Source organism: Poeciliopsis prolifica, unplaced genomic scaffold (genome assembly GCF_027474105.1).
Source record: "Poeciliopsis prolifica strain line A6 unplaced genomic scaffold, Auburn_PproV2 SCAFFOLD037, whole genome shotgun sequence".
Lineage (NCBI taxonomy): Eukaryota > Metazoa > Chordata > Actinopteri > Cyprinodontiformes > Poeciliidae > Poeciliopsis > Poeciliopsis prolifica.
Genome location: NW_026562412.1, coordinates 97,501 through 117,163, shown reverse-complemented (window position 1 = coordinate 117,163; position 19,663 = coordinate 97,501). Strand labels below are relative to the sequence as shown.

The 19,663-nt window shown below is 42.1% G+C and overlaps 1 protein-coding gene and 1 non-coding gene across 2 annotated transcripts; both read right to left on the bottom strand.

The window, feature by feature from the left end:
- Nucleotides 1-2,311: 2,311 nt before the first annotated feature.
- trnat-ugu (transfer RNA threonine (anticodon UGU)) lies at nt 2,312-2,384 on the bottom strand. Its single transcript has one exon. It is a non-coding gene; the product is annotated as a tRNA-Thr (tRNA).
- Nucleotides 2,385-5,173: 2,789 nt separating this feature from the next.
- On the bottom strand, nt 5,174-16,769 carry hhipl1 (HHIP-like 1). The gene is made up of 9 exons (XM_055053585.1): nt 16,428-16,769; nt 14,677-15,323; nt 14,437-14,580; nt 14,038-14,366; nt 9,707-9,833; nt 9,345-9,487; nt 9,186-9,267; nt 7,145-7,227; nt 5,174-7,057 (listed from the first exon to the last, which is right to left on the bottom strand). The coding sequence occupies exons 1-9, from the start codon at nt 16,719-16,721 to the stop codon at nt 6,492-6,494; spliced, it is 2,415 nt and encodes an 804-aa protein (XP_054909560.1). The 5' UTR covers nt 16,722-16,769; the 3' UTR covers nt 5,174-6,491.
- Between the last annotated feature and the right edge of the window lie 2,894 nt (nt 16,770-19,663).

The following is a 19,663-nucleotide window of genomic DNA, read 5'->3' as shown; positions in this document are numbered from 1 at the left end:
CTGGTCGGACTGGTCCAACTGGTCCAACTGGTCCAACTGGTAATGCGACGGAGACCAGAGCTCCGTCGCACTACTGAATGCAGATGCAGCGACGTTCTAGGTTCATGTTATGTGTTTCAGAATAGATTTGAAGTTGTTTTTCCTGGATAAACTCTAATAGATGCAACAGAACGGACTCAGAATGAGCAGAACCGGGTCACTTCCTGTTTATTCACTCTGTTCTTAAGGTTTCCCAACAGTCAGCAGAACTTAGAAATATTTTCAATTAAACTAAGACAATGTTCTGCTGGTTTGATTATTAAGAAAACCTTTTCCTGTTAATTTAAATGTGGGAGGTGACCTTTGACCTCAGCGGATAAAGTTTTCACAGCCCTCACTGAACAAGTTTGACTCTGCTGGCAGAAACATCTTCAAAGTGTCCCAGGCTAAATCTCTGTTTTTCTGAAAGTGTTGCTTCATCCAGACCAACCTGGCTGCAGAGACATCAGCCCGCCCGACCTTTCACCTTCATCTCTGCTACTGTGTTTATCTGATTTTATGGCAGTCGGGTCAGCAGGGCAACATGATGTCAGGAAATCCAGCTGTTGCTTAAACTTAATGAGAAGCAAACATTTGGCCTGAGGAGGAAAAAGCTCATGAGGACTCGGAGGACGGAGCGAATCAGAGAGACCCGCAGTGAACAATAATCACCACAAATCCCTCCAAGGCTTTTAGTCTTTGTTTTCTGACCGATCTCAGTGACCCGCGACAAGAAGGCATGAACAAACCTGAGATGTGCTGCCACAGTCACGAAACAAGAAACATCTGAGTTTCATTTTCAGAGCCAACGGGGGAGGGGGTCATTTTACATCATGTCTGTAGTCGCACTCTTCTGAACACTAGGAAGGTGTTTTATTGCTGCGTTGAGGAGTCAAATGCTGCTGAGCAGACTGGAGTGAAGCCACAGATCAGGAGGTGTGTGAACGATCTGGAGAAGGAAAAATGAAAGGATGTGTCTTTCATGTCTTGGTTGCAACACTTATCCATCTCTACATCTTACCCAACCCCTAACAGTTGATACTATGAAGCTTACCAGACTCTGTGGCTCTGCAGGTAGAACAGTTGTCTTGTGATTGAGCAGTTGTAGGTTCAATTTCAACTTTAATCCCATGTTGCCTATCGATGGGTGACTCTGGTGCAAAGTGCGATGAGTGTGAAAGAGCGATAAGTTCAGTCCTTTCGCTCTGAAGACTGAACTTATAGCCTTCAGAGCTGTAAGACTGATTTTATGGCAGTCAGGGGTCAGCAGGGCCCACAAGGGCCCTCTGCACTCAGAGCAGAAACACAAGAATGTGTTTAGCGGAAATGGGCTGCGCTGTAAACGCCTGGCCTCCACTGCAAGCAGGCAGCTGTTGATGTTCATTTGATATTTGGAAGCTGAACGGCTTCATTCACTTCCTCCATTGCTAAAACTACAAGCAGATCTAGAAATGCATTTCTTTGTCATTGTTAGGGATGGGAATTGATAAGGATTTATCAACACTGACTCTGTTATTGATCTCACTTATCGATTTGATTCCTTGTCAATTCTCATTGGATTACGAAATAAACTCTATTTTAAAATATGCACCATGTTGGTGCATAATTTGTTGGTGATTCAAACAAAATTTAAACCGGAAAAAAATATGTCTGTCCAATTAACTTTAATCGCAACTTTCTGCACTTTAACAGTTTCAACTGAAAATAGGGTGAACTGGTGATGGTCCTGCTTGAACCCAGCCTCTTTCCCCATGACTGCACTGATAACCAGATATAGCTCAAAAAACAAGTCAAAATGAAACATTTTTATGTTTATTGCAGACCCACACCGATTTATTTCACTTTGAATCTGAGGGACTGCAAACCTACATTCAGATTCAACAAGTGCAATGCTGACATCTAGTGTTAGGAAGCAGAAGTGACTGAATGAAACTATTGAATATGTTTTTTTGTTAGAAACCAACCTACAATTTGCAAGGCAACTTTGTATTTGTGTAGCATCATAGGTTATTTATAAGAACACTGCTTTGATCCAAAGACCATAATTTTCATTAAAGAAACAGTACTTATAAATACACACTCACTTTCAGTTATGTATTCTTTATTTTGATTGGAGTTTTATTTTAAAGGGTCATAGTTTTATTTTATTTTTTAATAGCCAGTGGAATGTATGACGTTTTCGGAGACCTCAATAATAATTAATTACTATTTACAGATACTTGAAAGTGGGTGTTGAAAATATTAATCTTATATAGTATGATGTAGAAAAAAAACTAAAGAAATGGAGCAGTCCAGGCCCCAGCGAGGATCGAACTCGCGACCCCTGGTTTACAAGACCAGTGCTCTAACCACTGAGCTATGGAGCCAACACGCTGCGCTCTGCCGCCGGCTGCCGGTTAAATGATGAACTGCGGACGGTGCGTCTCCCTGTCCAGAAGTCCAACCCCCAGTTTCATCAGTGCAGCTGCTTGTTTCCTTTGTTTCGGTTATACATCCTGGATGCAAACACCGTCTACCAAGAACGATAGTAATTATTGGTAAATCCTTCTGCAACAGCGCCCCCTGCTGCTCAGTGGTCAGCAAAAGTAACCACTGGTCCTGACGGTGTGATGAAGATGCTTCATCATCTTCAGTTAATTTTGTTTAGATGAACATTTTGTTGTGGTTATTGGAGAATTGGTGTCAGCTGAAAATTAATAACTGGAATCAATTAAATTATACTGAAGACTTGAAAGAAAACAAGAAAAGGTAAAAATATTTTTACATACCCAATGAATCTATAATATATGAAACTGTAAATATAAATGTAAACCATGAAACTCCAGTGTATGTATAACAGAACCATAACCTTCAGTTCATGTTCTTCTAGGGCCGACATGTTTTATTCTGGCCTTCATTTAACGCACCTGGATCAAATAGTGGCTCGTTAGAGGAACATTGAGCTGGAGAGAAGTGAAACATGCAGGATGCCGGCCCTCCAGGACCCACTTTGAGGACCCCTATTCTAACCCATTTCTCATTCTTAGTTTGTTTTATATGTTCAGGGTTGTAGAGTGTCTAGATGACAATAAGGTTTGTGCAGAATTAACTTGTAAAAAAATGTGTAGAAAATTTGTGCATTTCCTGCTGCAAGCTAAAAGTTTTTGCTGAGATTTGCTGAAGCATTTGAAGTCAACTGTGAAAAATATCTGCAAAAATTTGATAAATTTCCAAAAATATTTTAAAAGGATAAACTGTCTAAATGCTTGGCAAACACTGTAACTTTCCTGACAGGTAGAGCTTTTCTCAACGGCTTTATATCTGAAACGTTACTCCAGACTTTTTCTACTCGGATCAAGAGGAATTTGGTAGATATTTCCTCAGGCGACGGCATGTCGAGCTTGAAGTAGTTGGCTTTCAAAGAGAACTAAGTTTGACTCAGGTTTGCAGAGCTTCTTTTTTCAATGCATTTCAGTTGAGCAAAAACTGAAAGCAAAAGCTGAATATTGTAATAAGTATAAACCATTATCATAAATTATAGCTGTGATGTTGTTAATGAGCTGAATAATTTGAAAAGTGCATGGGTGCCAAAACCAATGTTTGATATAAAATGAGATAACAGAGAAAGTGTCTAATCATCAGCACTGATAGGTGATCCGACAGAACCACCGGAAAACTGTTTATCTGACCTCATCCAGTAGAAACAAAAGCACCAATAAATTACTTTCATAAGTTCAATAAGATTATTTGTTTACAGCTGAGCAAAGTAAAAAACATGTATTGTTTTAAGTGAATGAAGTGTGCTGAAAACACTTTAAAACTGGAATATTTGTGGAACAGTTGTATTTGTGTGCTGCTGCTCTTCTTTGAGCTCTTACGGTGTAGAGCAACGGCGCCCTGCAACAGGCAACCAGTTGATATTCTGCTGCAGGAGTTGGGAACTGGGTTTTAGGTTTTTGCCTCTTTGGGGAAATTTTTGTTACCTGCTGCTTCCCTCATCATCCACTGGACCAGGGGTGGGCAGGTGTCCTGCAATTCTTAGGTGTCTCCCTGGTCCAACACATTTGAATCAAATAGTTGAATCACCTCGTATGTGCAATCGGGTTCTCCAGAGTCTTGCTAATGATCTCATTATTTGACTCAAGTGTGTTGAAGTAGAGATGCATCTAAAAGTTGATGCCCTCGAGGCATCGAGGCTTGGAGTTGCCCACCCGTCCTAGACGGTGCCAACAGGTTGCGCTACCTGATCTAGGAGTGTCTGAGGAACGGACTGCCAGCACTTTGATGCCTGAGTGTTGAGTTATGGTACTCTGCATCTCTCTGAGTCAGTGCTCTGAGTTCCTCTGAGAATATCTCTCATAATATTTCCTTGTTGCTTCTCTCTCAGGTGTTTCCTTGCAGCGTCTTGGATTATTACCCATTGGTTTCGTGAGTCCCTCTCCGCCTCTATTGAAGAATCATTGACGGTTCCCGTTTCCACGGCTGCATTGCTCCTCTCCTCTGAAAGAACTCACCTGTCGGCGCTCCACCGCAGCCGCTACCATCTGCCTCCAAGTACTGTCTGTCTGGATCTCACACTGGAACCAGGATGGTCTCAAGGACCCCTGCAAAGAGACCACAGTAATTCCCGCCTGGTGGAAACTCATCGTTTCGTCAAGTAAGCTCATTCCATTTTCCTCTGAAGTCCCATTTTGTCTGATTCATCTCAAACTCACCATCACTGCCTACATAGTGCAGACAACCTCTGGACAAGAACCACACAATCTCATATTTCATCATTGTTAAAAGAAACTTTATTTATCTAATTTCCTGACTGTCCTGAATGTGGATAAAAAGACGTGACATGACAGCAGACGCCTTCAAAAGGTTCCAATTAAAATCAATTATTTATACAACTCTCAAAATTTACCTTAACATTGGCATGCTGTGGTGGCGTAGTGGTTTAGCACAACCCACGTATGGAGACCTTAGTCCTCGACGTTACTGTTGCGGGTTCGACTCCTGGCCGCGGTGATATCTGCCGCATGTCCTCTTCTCTCCGTCCCCTCCCTCCTGTCAGCCTAATTAAAAAGAAAAACGGGCCGCAAGAGCCAACAAAGTCCTCAAAAAAAATGTACCTAAATATATCTACAACATAATACAATAAAATGAACAGTGAAGCAGACTTTCATTTCAATATTTAGTAGCATTTTATTCTAAGATCTGAAACATTAGAAAATGATTTCAACATGGTCGATGCAGTTGCTTGTTTTTCCTCTTTAGTTACTTTTAAAACATTGAAACAAGAGCTGCTTATCGACAACATCCCAGATATGAATGATCACGTTTGTACAGTCAGTGGATTTAAGGTGGATATCAGCGTAGTGCATTTATGAGATGAATGTCTTGGACTGAATGTTTTACCCAACTTCAGTATGGGGCAATAATAATGCAAACTCATTACAATCATTAAACTGCAAAAAAGGACAATAAGAATGAATATGGTCGGCTACCTGGATGACACAAATCCATTATTTACACATTCTAGATTAGTAAAACTTACTGATTTGTTGAATTTACAATGTGTGTCTTATTTAAAACACAAAATCAACAATTACCAGAAAACATGTAAAAATTGTTTTCAAAAGAAAGATTTTAAAATTTGAGAAAAATACAAATTCAAAGTTTTGTAAGATCAGAACCACGTGAAGTTTCAGTCTCTGGTGTGAAACTATGAAACTCTTTGGAATAAAATATGTTCAAACATTAAACAATTCAAACTTTTGTATAAGAAAATGGCTTACACTAAATGAGAAACTGTGTTGATGTATTATGTTGTTACATCTTTGTTAGCATCAACATTAATATTTTATAGTTAATACTATTAGAGCCACTAGCATATCACTGGATGTATTGCATTAATCAAGAATCAGGAAGTAGAATGAAAATGTACTAGTATAATTTAAACAAGATGAAATCATTTGTGATGTTGCTGGAGGACTGGATTTTTTTTCCCCTCTAGGTTTTTTTTTGTGTCTTTCTGTGATAGTAGGGTGACAGGAAGGGGGAAGACATGCAGCAAATATCGTAGGGTCAGGGAATCAAACCCGTGACGGCCACACTGAAGACTCTCAAGGCCTCCAAATGTGGGTTGTGCTTTCCCCTCACAACATGCCCTGGGAATGGCTTTTAATAAGGTTATACTTCAAACCACTGCTTTGAATGTTTGTTTTTGCATTGTTGTAATTTTATTGTAATTTGGCACGTTCAATAAAGTAAAAGAAAAAATGAACTGAATCCATATATTTTATTCCATCTAAAACCTCAAGATGACTTGATATGAATTTATTCTGCTGAACAAGCTGCAATTTGACAATTCAAAGCATTTTCTCATAACTTGATAAGAATTTCTTCCCTTTAATGAACTTTGGAGGGTATGTTGTGTTACAAGGTTTTCAGATTTTAGCACTTAGTTTGGTTAGTTTGAAGTATTTTTCTATTTCTGCTGCCAACTTCTAGGATTCTGCAGAGGGTTTTGAGTTTCCACAGATCACTCCAGCGTCTTCATAGTGGGCACAGTTATGGTTCCCCACTCCAGCATGTGTGCAGTTCAGCAGGTTGAACTCTGTGCCATTGCAATGAACATCATCCAGGAGAATCCGCAGTCCCTTTCCTTCTCCAAATTCAGCATTCCTGGCTGCTTTTAAGGCATACTTGAATCCCAGCTGTTTGCAGACCACCTCAGCATTCTTCATTGACCACAAGTCATCACACACGGTACCCCATTCCCCGTGAACGAAGATCTCCACCCGTCCACGGTCTCCATGCAAGAATTCATCCCTGACCAGTCTTACTGCTCCATTGTGAAGCTCAGACATGCTTCTGGACCTGCCTTTCCCCTTCCGACCGCGGCCTTTCCTCTTTGGACTTTGGGGTGATCTCGTGGTTGTAATCGGAGCAGGGGTGGTCTGGACTTGTCCTCTTTCACTGAGACGATCCAGGAGGTCCATAAGCCAGTCGTAGGTCCTTGTAGGTTCGGCTTTAGACGTGTTTTCGGCTGGCAATTCAACCCCAATCAAAGCTGATGAAAAACATAGTACATGCTAGAAAAACATATAAAAGGCAGAATGAAAAAGCTTGGTTCTGTTAGTGTTGAAGATGAACTTACTTTCCTGTGGAACAAACTGGATGAGGTTACTTCTGACTCTGACAGGAAGAGGTTCGTAGTGGCAACGTCTTGGTGGAGCACGTCTGAAAAGCAACAGAAACTAAATACGATATAACTATTAAAGATTCTGTCTTTTCCTTTGTCTCTTTTAGCCTCTTGTATCTGCTTACACACATGCTGCAGCTGTACATAGAACAGACATCAGGACGGCATGTCTTTAAGAGAAAGATGGATCAGAGATCATCTGTCCAAGCAGTCATTCAATGAAATTAGCATGGCAACAGTCCTAGCCAAAGCAAACGCACCCATAGGGTGGTTAAACCCTATAAAAGGTGAGAGCAACAGAGGAACCTTTGGTTGGATCCTCCAGGCAGCTTCTAGCCAAGACCAAGATGAACAAAAAACTCTGAAGCTGAGGAAGAGCCGGGGCCACAGAGCCGACCAATCAGTCAGCCCTGCAACATGTGGCTTCAAATCGCACTTCTCTCATCGGCTGGGTTCAGACCCCAAAGACTGAGGCAAAGACTGAGGCAAAGACTGAGGCAAAGAAGAACTGGTGCCTTTCTTCCATGAGGTCGGCTCGTCTACATCTCAACGTACCAGAAAGATCATGAGACAAGATGAAGGAGCTTCAGAGCTGAGAGCCAAGAAGCTGAGGAAAGCTACACACATGAAGAATTCACCCTAAGACCTGCCGCTCTAAGTCAGTATCCTTCCTGCCAGCACCCAAGTCCTGTGTGACCAACAGGTCAGACCATCAGACCAACAGAGATCCCTGCCTTCATCAATCAACCTCCTCCTCCTGCTCCAACACCTTCATCATCATGGATCCAGTTCTGGGGTTCAAAACACCAAACTCTGTCCGTCTCTCTCAAAGGTTCCCTTTTTAGTTCTTAGTATCAGCGTTAGGGAAAGATAGGCTATGTGATTGATTTGACTTATTGGATTATTTCTGCTACTTAATGAAGCTGTACTAACTCTTGAAAAAATGCCTTACTAATATAAAGCAAAAGCAACAACACTCAGGCATCCTTATGTAAGGAAACCAAGCTGATTTTCAGACGACTGCTTCATTTCACCTCAACCTGTTGACCAATGGAGAGCAACTCCAGGCCTGGAGGGTCGAAGGGCCAAAGACCTGCAACTTTTATATGCATCTCTAACCCTAACCCTGATTGGACCGAGGAGATTTAGCTGTTTGACTGAAGAATGTTGGACCAAGGAGACAGCTGACAGTCGCAGGATGCCAGAGGACGAGGAAGAACCTGGTGAGGACTGTAAGGACAAGGACGACACAGTTCTGGTTCAGCAGCCTCAGTGCTTCCTCTTCTCTAACGAGTCTCCTCCCTCTGTTCCCTGCTGAGATTTTTCCTTTATTTTATTTATATTTTGCTCACCACTGGTCTCCACTTTAACAAGGACAATATCACACATGATCCTTTTCAGGAAACTAAACGATTCCAGTCAGAGAAAGTGTTTAAAGAACCATCCCACTCTGGATGCAACACGAGTCACTGAACCAGGTTTTCATACAAAGACCAATGAAGAGCCTCTACATTTTTAAATGGAAAATTGACTTTGACAGAATTTGAAAATGTAATGATCATTTTATATCCATCCATCTATTTTCTGTTCTCTCTTGGGGTCGGGAGGTGCTGATGCTTCTCCAGCTAATGTTCTGGGCGAGAGGCGGGGTCACAGGTCGCCAGTCTGTTGCAGTGACCATTTTATAGTTGATCATATCCACTTTTTAATGATGTAACTGTGAAGCACGTTTCCACTATGTTGTTCTTGATCCACCTGTTTCTCCTCAGTAACGATTCAAACCTGAAGATCAACTTGGAGATTATGAACATACTTTAGATGCTAAGCTAAGGTGTAAAAGCTAACTTGCATAATTTTCTTGTATTCAATAGATATTAATAAGCTGAATGAAAGCAGAGAGGAGCCCATATTGATAACAGGGTTACTATGTCTGTTATTCTGCGGACGCTGCAGGAAGATTTTATTTTCCTAAAGATGAGAGAAAAACGTGACTCACCTTGACGGATCTACCACTTTATAAATGACTCCTGAAGGAGCCGTGGCGCTCGGTGTTCCTGTGGACATGAAGTACAGCTCGCCTGCAGGGCCCATAAAAAGCTGGTAAATCACTAAAAACTGTGAACAGCGTGTGGCTAAGGTTTTGTTCATGGGTTACCAGATTCATCTTCAGCGAAGGAGATGATATATGGATAGTAGTTGTTGATGAGTCCAGAAAAGGCACATGTCAGGCCCATTCCCATGCAGATTTCATGATACTTCCACTCTCCAGAGTTTGTCTCCTTTAGGCTCATCAGACGCCTAAAGCAAGCAAAAACTTCAGTGAATATTAGACTGGTTCTCTGCTCCATCTTAAACCTCTGCAGAAGATTTTAAATGATACAAAATGTTGGAATAAGCCCGGTCTACTTCCCTGATTCCTTTCTGATGTTAACTTATTTGGGTGAGATGAGCACAAAACAAACTCTTATGTCCATGTTTTCACAGCTTATTGTAACAATGTTTGCCTGATAAACTCACCCACTCATGAAGTCTCCAAATATGTACATGCCGTTGAGGTTGGGGTGTTCACAGCCACGGTACACGTATCCTCCTGTCACCGACTTGCCCTTCTTATGAGGGTAGGCGTAAATGGGCAGCACGTCATCTGTGAAGAAACCTCATCATGACCAGACTGAGCAGCAGTAGATTAAAAGACTCTGAGGTCCTCTGGCACTGGACTGTCAACAGTTTCCAGAGTCTGAACTCACACTGGCGGTGAGGCTTCTTGCCTGTATTATTTTCCCAGTTTGTGGAACGGTCTGCCAGAGAACCTGAGGGCCACAGAAAGTCTTTTCTTCGGCTCAAGACTCAACTTTCTAACTGCAGTTCCTGAATTGGATCTTTTCTGCGTAGGTTTTGTATTTTCCATGTGGGGTTGGTATTTTTTTTTTTTTTTATTGATCTGCACAACTTTTTCAGCTGCTTTTAGGACAATGGACACTTTATAATGAAAATTAATTGATTGGTTGATTGATTTGATCACAATTCTGATTTTCACACATTGCCATTTCACTAACATAAACACAGAGCAGAAGCTTTGTGGAACCTGAATTCTTCTACATAACCTCAGCATGGCATATTATGTCAAACTTTGTTTTATTTCAATCAATCAATCAATTTTAGCAATAAATCAGCCTTCATGTTGGCGGCAGCTCTCTGGAAACACATAAAGAGTATTTCTGATCTGGGTTTGAACCGTCCAGGTCACAGTCTGCAGGTCAAACGCCAGAGTTGTGAAGTAAAGGGAAACTGCTGGGATTCTCCCCTTTGCTCGCATCTCTGTAAGATATTAACAGCAACATAGTTTTACCTTTTCTTCACTTCCGTGGACTGGCCAGGACAGTCATTGCTTTTATTCTTTGCTTAATTTCTTTATAAAATAGTAATCAAGATAGATTTGGGTTTATTCTTGATTGACTGTATTTCACCTTATGTATTTCCTTAACACGCAAAAATGTCATGATTTGTTATGTGTAAGAAGAGAAGCATGATGAAAGTCCATGTGCTGCAGACACAACGGGTCGAAACAGGTGAATGATGCTACTCCCAAAACTGGCATTCAAATAATTCAAGGATCCGGTGAGAAACGGAACAACAGCTAAAGTTAAATACACATAGATGATGAGGAAACATCTGGATACAATCATTGGTAAGACACGACAACAGGGATGAAATCAAACAATTAAAGGGAAAACATGATACAGACTAACAACCCAATACACAAAACCATAATCCTTAAAGAAAGTTTGCTTAAAAATGCACAAACTTTGTACTTGCCATGGAAACGTGCAGCAGCTACAAAAACCTTTTTGTGGACAATAACAAAGTACAAATTGCCAAAACTCACCTAAATCCACTGAAACCTGATTTCATTCAGAAACATTGAACCTAATGTCTGTCATGATCTTAATCTTTAATTATTTAAAAATAAATGATGAAACTGAACTGCATTTATCCTCAGATAAGCTAACACAAAACAAAGGCAATAAAAATAAAAGATGTGAAAACCTCACTCCAATATAAATAATAATTTTGCTCAGTTTGTCTCATAAAGACGAAACGCATCGTCTGAGTGCATCTATGGGTCAATTATTCTCACTAAAGAGAAAACGGGGCTGATCAATAGGTTTGATTATTGCAGGTGATCAGGTGTGGAGACAGTAGCTGCTACCAGAGGAGCTTTGGCTCTGATGGAGAACTTGGAGCCGATAGGATTCAGAGGAAGCTTCAGGTGATTTTACTCTAACTAAATTAGTCATTTGCTTTGTGATAATTAAATTAAACTGATTATTAATATGCAACATAGTAAACATGGCAAATGATCAACAATCCACTTTTATCACTTTTAACCTATTTATAAAAATATTTTCAATCAATAACGCTCTGTTATTCATGTAGGTCTTAATATCAATGGACAGAAAGTCCTACAAATAAAAGTCAACTTTTCATTGTGCTTTCATACATCTCTAATATTTTCTTACTAAACTCATCTGTGGACAAGTTCCAGAAACACGACTAATTTAAATCTGTTCCTCAGTTTTAACTGTTCATCCAGTTATCAACTGAAAATATCATTTTAATAACGACCGTTGATCTGAGTCCAGACCAAACGAGCAGCGAAGAACCGTCAACCGGTTCCGACTGAACATGTGATCATCATCATCATCATCATCATCATCATCATCATCATCATGTCAGTCATCCTCAGATTGTTGCCACAATAAATATCATCAAAGTTTGAAGGAAGCTTTTAATGTGAGAAGCGCTGCTGCCTGCTCCTACTGTTCAGTGAATTAAAAAGACATTAATACTGTCTTCAGAATAACATTCACAGTTTATGACAGAAACTGGGCTCTGGGTCTGAATCAGCTTCTACATCCTAACAGTTATGATGTTTAAGATCCAAACTTCACTTGCATCCTCTGACTCATGACTCAATGACACGTTCACGTCCGTCAGGACGTTCACAAACACTAACAACCCTGTGATGTTGGTTCCAGTTGCTGTTCTGTTCATTATGTTTCTCCATGTCAGCAAGATTTTTAATGGCTGGAGCCTCAGAGAAGCATCAAGTTTCATCAGAGCTCCTGGTTCATGATGCCTGTGTCTGGAAAGCAATCTCTGCATTATCCTTTGTGAGGTTTTCATTTACTAACACATGATTTAGTGTTTTTAACAACATTTAACAGTTCAGTTTTGTGCTATTTGCTGTTTTCTTCCTTTTATCTGGATTTGTATTTAGCTTTTCTGGCCTTGTGTAACAAGCAGCAACAGTTTTACTGAGCAGCCAAATCGCTGAGCTGCTGGAGAACCTGACGCCTTTTTGCTCAGGAGAAAATAGTTCCTCTGGTTTTTCATCTTCATGTTTCCTGCGTATGAGCGTCGGCGTCCTCTTGAGTCCAGAAACGGGTTCCGTTCTTGCAGACCGTTCCACTCTTTTTTCCAATTCTTCCATCATCTTTTCTTTGATAGTCTCTCTCTTGATTATTGAAACTTGATTCAATGATTTCTACTAGTTTTCCAGTTAAAATCAGGTCCGTCCATCATGCGCCAACGTCTCCACTCTGGTCTTTTTTGTCCTGAAATTTTTTCTTTGCTAACCTCAGTTTGGCAGCCATCTTGTTTCTAAGAAGAGGTTTCTTTCCTTCAGCCCTTCAATGCAGTCATCCTGGTTCAGTGTTCTGACCTTTAACCTTTACCCTGCTAAATGAGTCCTATTGAGTCTGAGGTGGCTCTCTGGATCTTCTGGTCATTTCGCTGAGCATCACGCTCTGATGTTGGGCTGAACCTGCTGGGATGTTTTCCTCTGTGGAGATGGTCTGGAGACTGTTTTTGTTGTGGCTAATCTTATTTCTAGTCTCATGACTGTCAGTTCAATCAAGTTGATTGCTGTTGCACATTTAAAAACATGTACTGTAGCATAATGTTTTGATCTTTGGAGATCAAAATGCTGCACAGCTAAAGTATTAAAAGAACATGAAACAAAGATTGTTGTGTTGGACTTTGGTTTCTAAAGCCTCATGACTGAATTGATGGTTTATATTGCTTCTTTATTTCAACTACGCTTGTGCTTTGCCAGCTGGAGCATATGTCCAGAGTTGCAGCTTTTAAAGAAACAGAATCTCAGTTTCTCTTGTACATATTGCCTCACCTGTTCTGTCTTTTCAGTATAGAACATGTGAAGTGTGAAAGTCAAAGCTTAAACTCTGTCTGAACAAACCGCTCAGAGTTTTTCACACCAACATTGTACATTAATTTTTTCTTATCAGCATCCAGTGATGCATGAACTGATCAGAATATTCTGTCTCATTTCTGATTTCAATCTGATCTTTGACCAGCTGATGGAGATTTCTCCAAGAACTAGAAGACCAGCAAACCGTTCCAATAATTATTTACATTAGGAGAGAACATGACATGTTGTGTGTGACAGAAGCAAGATTTTGTTATGAAGACCAACCATGATTTAACTTTTCAAATCATTAGCATGACTAGCACAATTAATACAGAACTATGTTTATTAACCTGGAGTTCTTTGTGCTTATTCGACAAAAGGAGAGTTTTAGATAATGAGTTATTGCTTTTTGAGATTTTATAGATATGTTGAAGTCTATTTTCAACATTGACTTCACACTGAGCTAGTTGAAGAGCACATCAATGCCTGCAAATGTTTTTGTTTCTGTTGTTGAATGAAGAGTCAGTTTGACTCATTCTGCAGCTCCATTAGAGAATTAAACATTTTTATGGCTTATCTAATCCATCCTACCAATAGTGCAGATATATCTGAAAGCAGGGTAGTGTAGCATTCTTACTTAGTGAGCTGTTGGTGCACAGCTTCTTATCATAGCAGGAGAATCCCTCTTTTGCTCTCCAGCCATAGTTACAACCTTTCTCGATGATGTCAACTTCTTCATACTTGTTCTGGCCGACATCCCCGCAGAAGATCCGACCCTTCCCCTCTTTGGTTTGTGGATCTCCCCGGTCCACCGAGCACCTCCACATGTTACGGACCCCGTAAGCGTATACCTCTGGGCGTGCGCCAGGCTCATGGATGAATGGGTTGTCTGAGGGAATTCTGTACAGCGGACCTTTCTCGTTGTTATCCACATCAATTCGAAGAACTTTACCCAACAGGACAGACCTGGAACATCCCCAGAGTTACACTTTAAGAACTTTAGCTTTATGGCCTCATTGCACCATTGTATACTTACTTGTTCTGGGAATTCCCATACTTTCCAAATGGATCTCCTGCCATTCCACCATCTCCTGTGAAAATGTACAGGTAGCCATCATCTCCAAAGAGCAGCATCCCTCCATTATGATTGGACGCTGGTTCATCGATCTCCAGAATTACTCTTTAGACAAACAGTTTTATAAAAAAATTGTTTTATTCTGTAAACATGAAAATTCTGATGTTTTCCACTCTGGAGTGATGGCCAGTCTATACCTACCGCTCTGACGTGTGGTCCACCAGATTCATGTCATTGGTCGACACCTTGAACTCACTTATCCTTATTCTCTCATCAAAGCCAACCTCCACTGAGTAGTACACATACACTTTGCCATTGTATTTGTATTTGGGATGAAACGTGATTCCAAGGAAGCCTCTCTCATCTCCCTCCCACGATGATGTCAGCACAGCCTTGGTGATGTTCAGAAATGGCTTCTCCAGCTTGGATCGGTCAGGGAGGTAAGTCCATACCAGCCCCACCTGCTCTGCAACAAAGAACCGATGTGTACCATCATTGGCGTGAACCATAGCCAGAGGGTTCCTCAAACCATTTGCCACCTCTTCCAGACATAGTTGCAGACAACCATCAGAATCTTTCTGAACCCGGCCCAGGTTCTGGTTCAGCTTATGATTGCTGAGTAAGTTAGGATAACAGTAATCAGCATCATCCAGCTGTAGAAGTTTGCAGAAACGATTCTGATCGTCTTTGGCCTGATTTAAAGGTGGGTGATCGGACAGGAACGGTATGATTGGGTGGCACTGGTTCCAGAACTGGGAGCAGTAGTCGGGGCAGAGGCCTGGGATGGTCCGGAGTGGGGTGGTGGGATCCTCAGCATCAAACAGGTGAGCTGCAAACGGTGAACACTCCTGATCGAAAGATGGAGAAAACTGATTAAATGAGGGATGATTAAACCCTGACCCCCTAAATCACCAAAAATGGCTGAAAAGGTATTCAAATTAAATCAGCTGCTATTCTTGAACAATTTGGAGTACATGCAAATGCTCTTTATGATGACAAGCATTATAATGACAAGTGTGCCATATGGAGGCTCCAAATATTAAGTTTTTTATCCAAGCAAACCCAGCAGAGCATCAAGTAGTTGATTTATACCATTTACTCCTACTGACCAGCAGGTGGTGACAGTGGACAGAAAACTTTTGCAGGAAGAAACCTCCAGCAGAACCAGAACCTTCCCGAGTACAAATGACCATCTGGCACTGACTGACAATTTGAGAAGACAGAACAGGAAGCACCAAAAAAGACAGAACTGGTCCAGGTTTTGATAAGCAGTTAAAATCATCTGATTATTAAAGGTTTTACATCCAAGAAGAGGAATCTCAAATAATCTGGATTTAACCTGCTGATTTAACAGAGAAGCTAAAATAGGAGAAATATTGTCTTGTTTTTAACTTCTTGTCAGAACTCCTGCTGCACCATTTTGGATCAGCTGAAAGCTTTTTAATGCAGCTTGTAAATAATTACAGCAGTCCAGGCTTAAAGGAACAAATGCATGGATAAGTTCTCCAGCATGACACCTGTACAGGGTGTTTCTAATTTTGGCAATATTCTGTAGTTGGAACTTGTTTAATATTGAACTTAAATGACATATTCTGGTTAGAAATAACTGAAGTTCTTTACTTTCTTATTGGAGGCAAATTTAAGGCCACACAGATTATGTCATTGACTTTTTCATAATTTCTGGTCCAAAACAAAACATAATTCTATCTTGTCAAACTGTAAATCCAGAAATCCTAATTATTCACGTTTCTAGTTTAGATAATTTTATTTTCTCTTTTGAACACAGTTCTTAAAAAAAGTTTTAGTGACATTCTAATGTATTAAGGCCCATGTATGCAGCGAGATTCTGCAGACACGCCAGAGCTGTGCTTTATGTTACGTAAGAATCTGGATGTTTTGATCAGATGAAAGCCTGCATGCTGCACCAGTTGACCTTTGTCCTGGACGCTTACCTGGCAGAGCAGCTCCAACACGAAGCCTGCACAGTTCTTATGGCCCCTCTCAGTCAAGTTTTCCATGATCCGGTAATATCTAGCCATGAGTTCCTGGTCCTTCTGGCCATCGCAACAACCAAACTCTCGGTACATGATGCAGAACTCCAGATCTGTGTCTGGACGGAAAGGCGGCTTAAAATCCAAACACTGGGGGTGAAGAGCTCCAGGTGTCACACAAAACAACAGGATACACACAATGACCTGCAGCCAGAAGCCTGGTCGGCCCAGAGTTCCAGCAGAACTCTGCAGCATGATGGTGAGCGGAGGAAAGACTGACGAGGGGAGAGCAGCTCTGGCTTCCTGTCAGGTTGAACTTTGCTCTGAACTCGGCGACCTGGTGACACGCAAAGCTGCACACTGCAGGGATCCCTCTACGGCTCAAGATGTAGGAGTTGTGGGTTTTTGTCAGGCTTGCACAAAGTGTTCAGCTTTGAAACAACACAGGCTCCAATTTTCCAGCAGGAAACGACAAGAACAAGGAAACCTGCTGCTTGAAAACTCAGCAAGGAGTTTTTCAATTCTTCCTGCATAACAATAAAGAAATTCATTAAAAAGTAACAACACAGTGTATATCCAATATGGAAAATTTGATATTCTAGTTTCTTTTCTGGAACTTTTGGAAGAGCAGTTACTAAGTGACATAGATGACGAGGTGCTTTCTCTCCACCATTGCTACTTGCATGCTGGATATGAGATTGCTGTGAAATCAATAACACAACACAAGCGATGGTCACCCCCTGCTGGTCCAGGAGAAATAAATGCTCCAAGTCAATTACTTGATACAATCTGCTGGATTTGCTTAGCAAGTTTTTAAATAACTTTGAAAAAATATTGACCATACTTTACTGTTTCATAACCAGGATAAAAAGAATGTATGTATAAATGAAGTAAAAAAAAAAAGGGTTTCATTTATGTAAGGGAACTCAACAAATCTCTAACTGGAGACTGGAAATGAAGTCAACATCATCACTTTAGCCACATGATAACTTACATATGAATATTTTCATGTTATCCAACTGCTGCTTATGCAAAGCTTCATTAAAATACAAAACTGTGAGATGAACTAATAAATCAACAAAATACACTCATGACTTAACATAAACAGAATTGTGTGAATGACATTAAACTCATGATTTTATGAACGCACACGGTCAGTCATTCATCTGCTTTCTTTGGCTGTTTATTCCTCTCTGTGGAGGCAAGTCCTCCTCTGAATACTAACCCTATATATACTATATATACTATATATATGCTATATATATGCTATATATACTACACTGCTCCAAAAAATAAAGGCAACACTCAAATAATACATCATAGATCTGAATGAATGAAATAAATATGAAAATAATTTCCACCTGTTGTCTATTCCATTTGCACAACAGCAGGTGATATTGATTATCAATCAGTTTGATTTCTAAGTGGACAGTTTGATTTCACAGAAGTCCGCAGGTTCGGATGGAGGGCCTGGTTGTAAGAGAGGCTGGATTGGTGGTTCTGTGTTACCCGGGGGTGTGGATGCCCGGCTGGGGTAAGTGGTTGTGATGGAGAGCCTGGTTGTATGAGAGGCTGTATTGGTGGTTTCTCTGTTACCCGGGGATGTGGAGCCACGGCTGGGGTGAGTAGCTCCGCAGCAGGCCCTGGTTGTATGAGAGGCTGCGGTCCTGGTTCTCTGTTACCCGGGGCTCCGGTCCCCTTTCCCGGGTAGAATTAAAAACACTTTACCGATTCCTGGTTCTCACTCGGTGAGCTCCAGGCCTGGTTCTCAGAGAGGCTGCTGTCCTGGTTCTCTGTTACCCGGGGCTCTGGTCCCCTGTCCCGGGTAGAATTAAAAACACTTTACCGATTCCTGGTTCTCAGAGAGGCTGCTGTCCCGGTTCAGTTACCCGGGGCTCTGGTCCCCTGTCCCGGGTAGAATTAAAAACACTTTACCGATTCCTGGTTCTCACTCGGTGAGCTCCAGGCCTGGTTCTCAGAGAGGCTGCCGTCCCAGTTCTGTTTACCCGGCTCTGGTCCCCTTTCCCGGGTAGAATTAAAAACACTTTAACGATTCCTGGTTCTCAGAGAGGCTGCAGTCCCGGTCTCTGTTACCCGGGGATGTGGAGCCACGGCTGGGGTGAGTAGCTCCGCAGCAGGCCCTGGTTCTCAGAGAGGCTGCTGTCCCGGTTCTCTGTTACCCGGGATTGTGGAGCCTCTGCCGGGTTGAGTGGCTCCGGAGCGTGGCCCCCGGTTCTCATAGAGGCTGCAGTCTCGCTTCTCTCCCCCGTGCTTGAGCGATGGACTCCGCCTGTGAGTTTTGGCTCCGGTCGGTCAACTTCAACTTGCAAAAAAGCGTGTAAAAATGAATGCCACCCCGGGCAAGCCATACATGCTTTTAAAGGTCTCGCTAAGGAGAACAATTCGGCGCGGGTCTCTGATTTTTATACCGTTTCCCCGATTTTTAAGCCGCGAAAGAGTGCCGTTTTTCCGCCCGGTCAACTTCAACTTCCGGTAGAGCGGGTGAAAACGCGTTCTGCCCGGGGAAGCCATATATCCCCGTGAATGCCTAAGCCAGGAGAACAATTCGGCGTGGGTCTCCGATTTTTAAACGGTTTCCCCGGAGCGGGGAAGCGGCGGAAGTCGCGCCGGGAAAAGGCCGGAAAAACGGTCAAAAACCAATAAATGCGGGAAAAACGCACCGCTGGCCGACAGCCCGTGTTCCGGAGCACAGCCCTGTGCGGTCGAATGATTTTTAGCACGCTCACAGGAGCCGGGATAAATGAAAAATGGGTTTCCGGGCATACAAAGCATTGCCCTCCCTTGACACCCGCTTAAGCCCCGCCCAATCGGGGAAAATAGCACTTCCAGCTCACAGAAAGACAAAACCCCGCCGGCAGGATTTCAGGAGAGAGTTTTTGAAGAGCACTCAGACACAAAAAGAAGCGGATTTTCGGCCGTGGACCCCTCCAGGGGCCTTCGCAGGCCTCACGTATGCGAGCGTACCAGTGATTTTCGGGTTTTCGGCCGTTTTTGAGCGTTTTTCCCCGCTTCTGGTTCTACGGCTCCCTGAGCTCTCTGCCTCCACGGATCTCCCTGCCGCTCGGCTGGCGGGCTCCGGCCGCTCTGGTGAGTCCGTCCTGGGCTGTAATTAGTCCGTGGACGGCTCCCCGGTTCTGCTGGAGCTCCGTCAAAGTTTCCCCGGGGTCTGGCTTCAG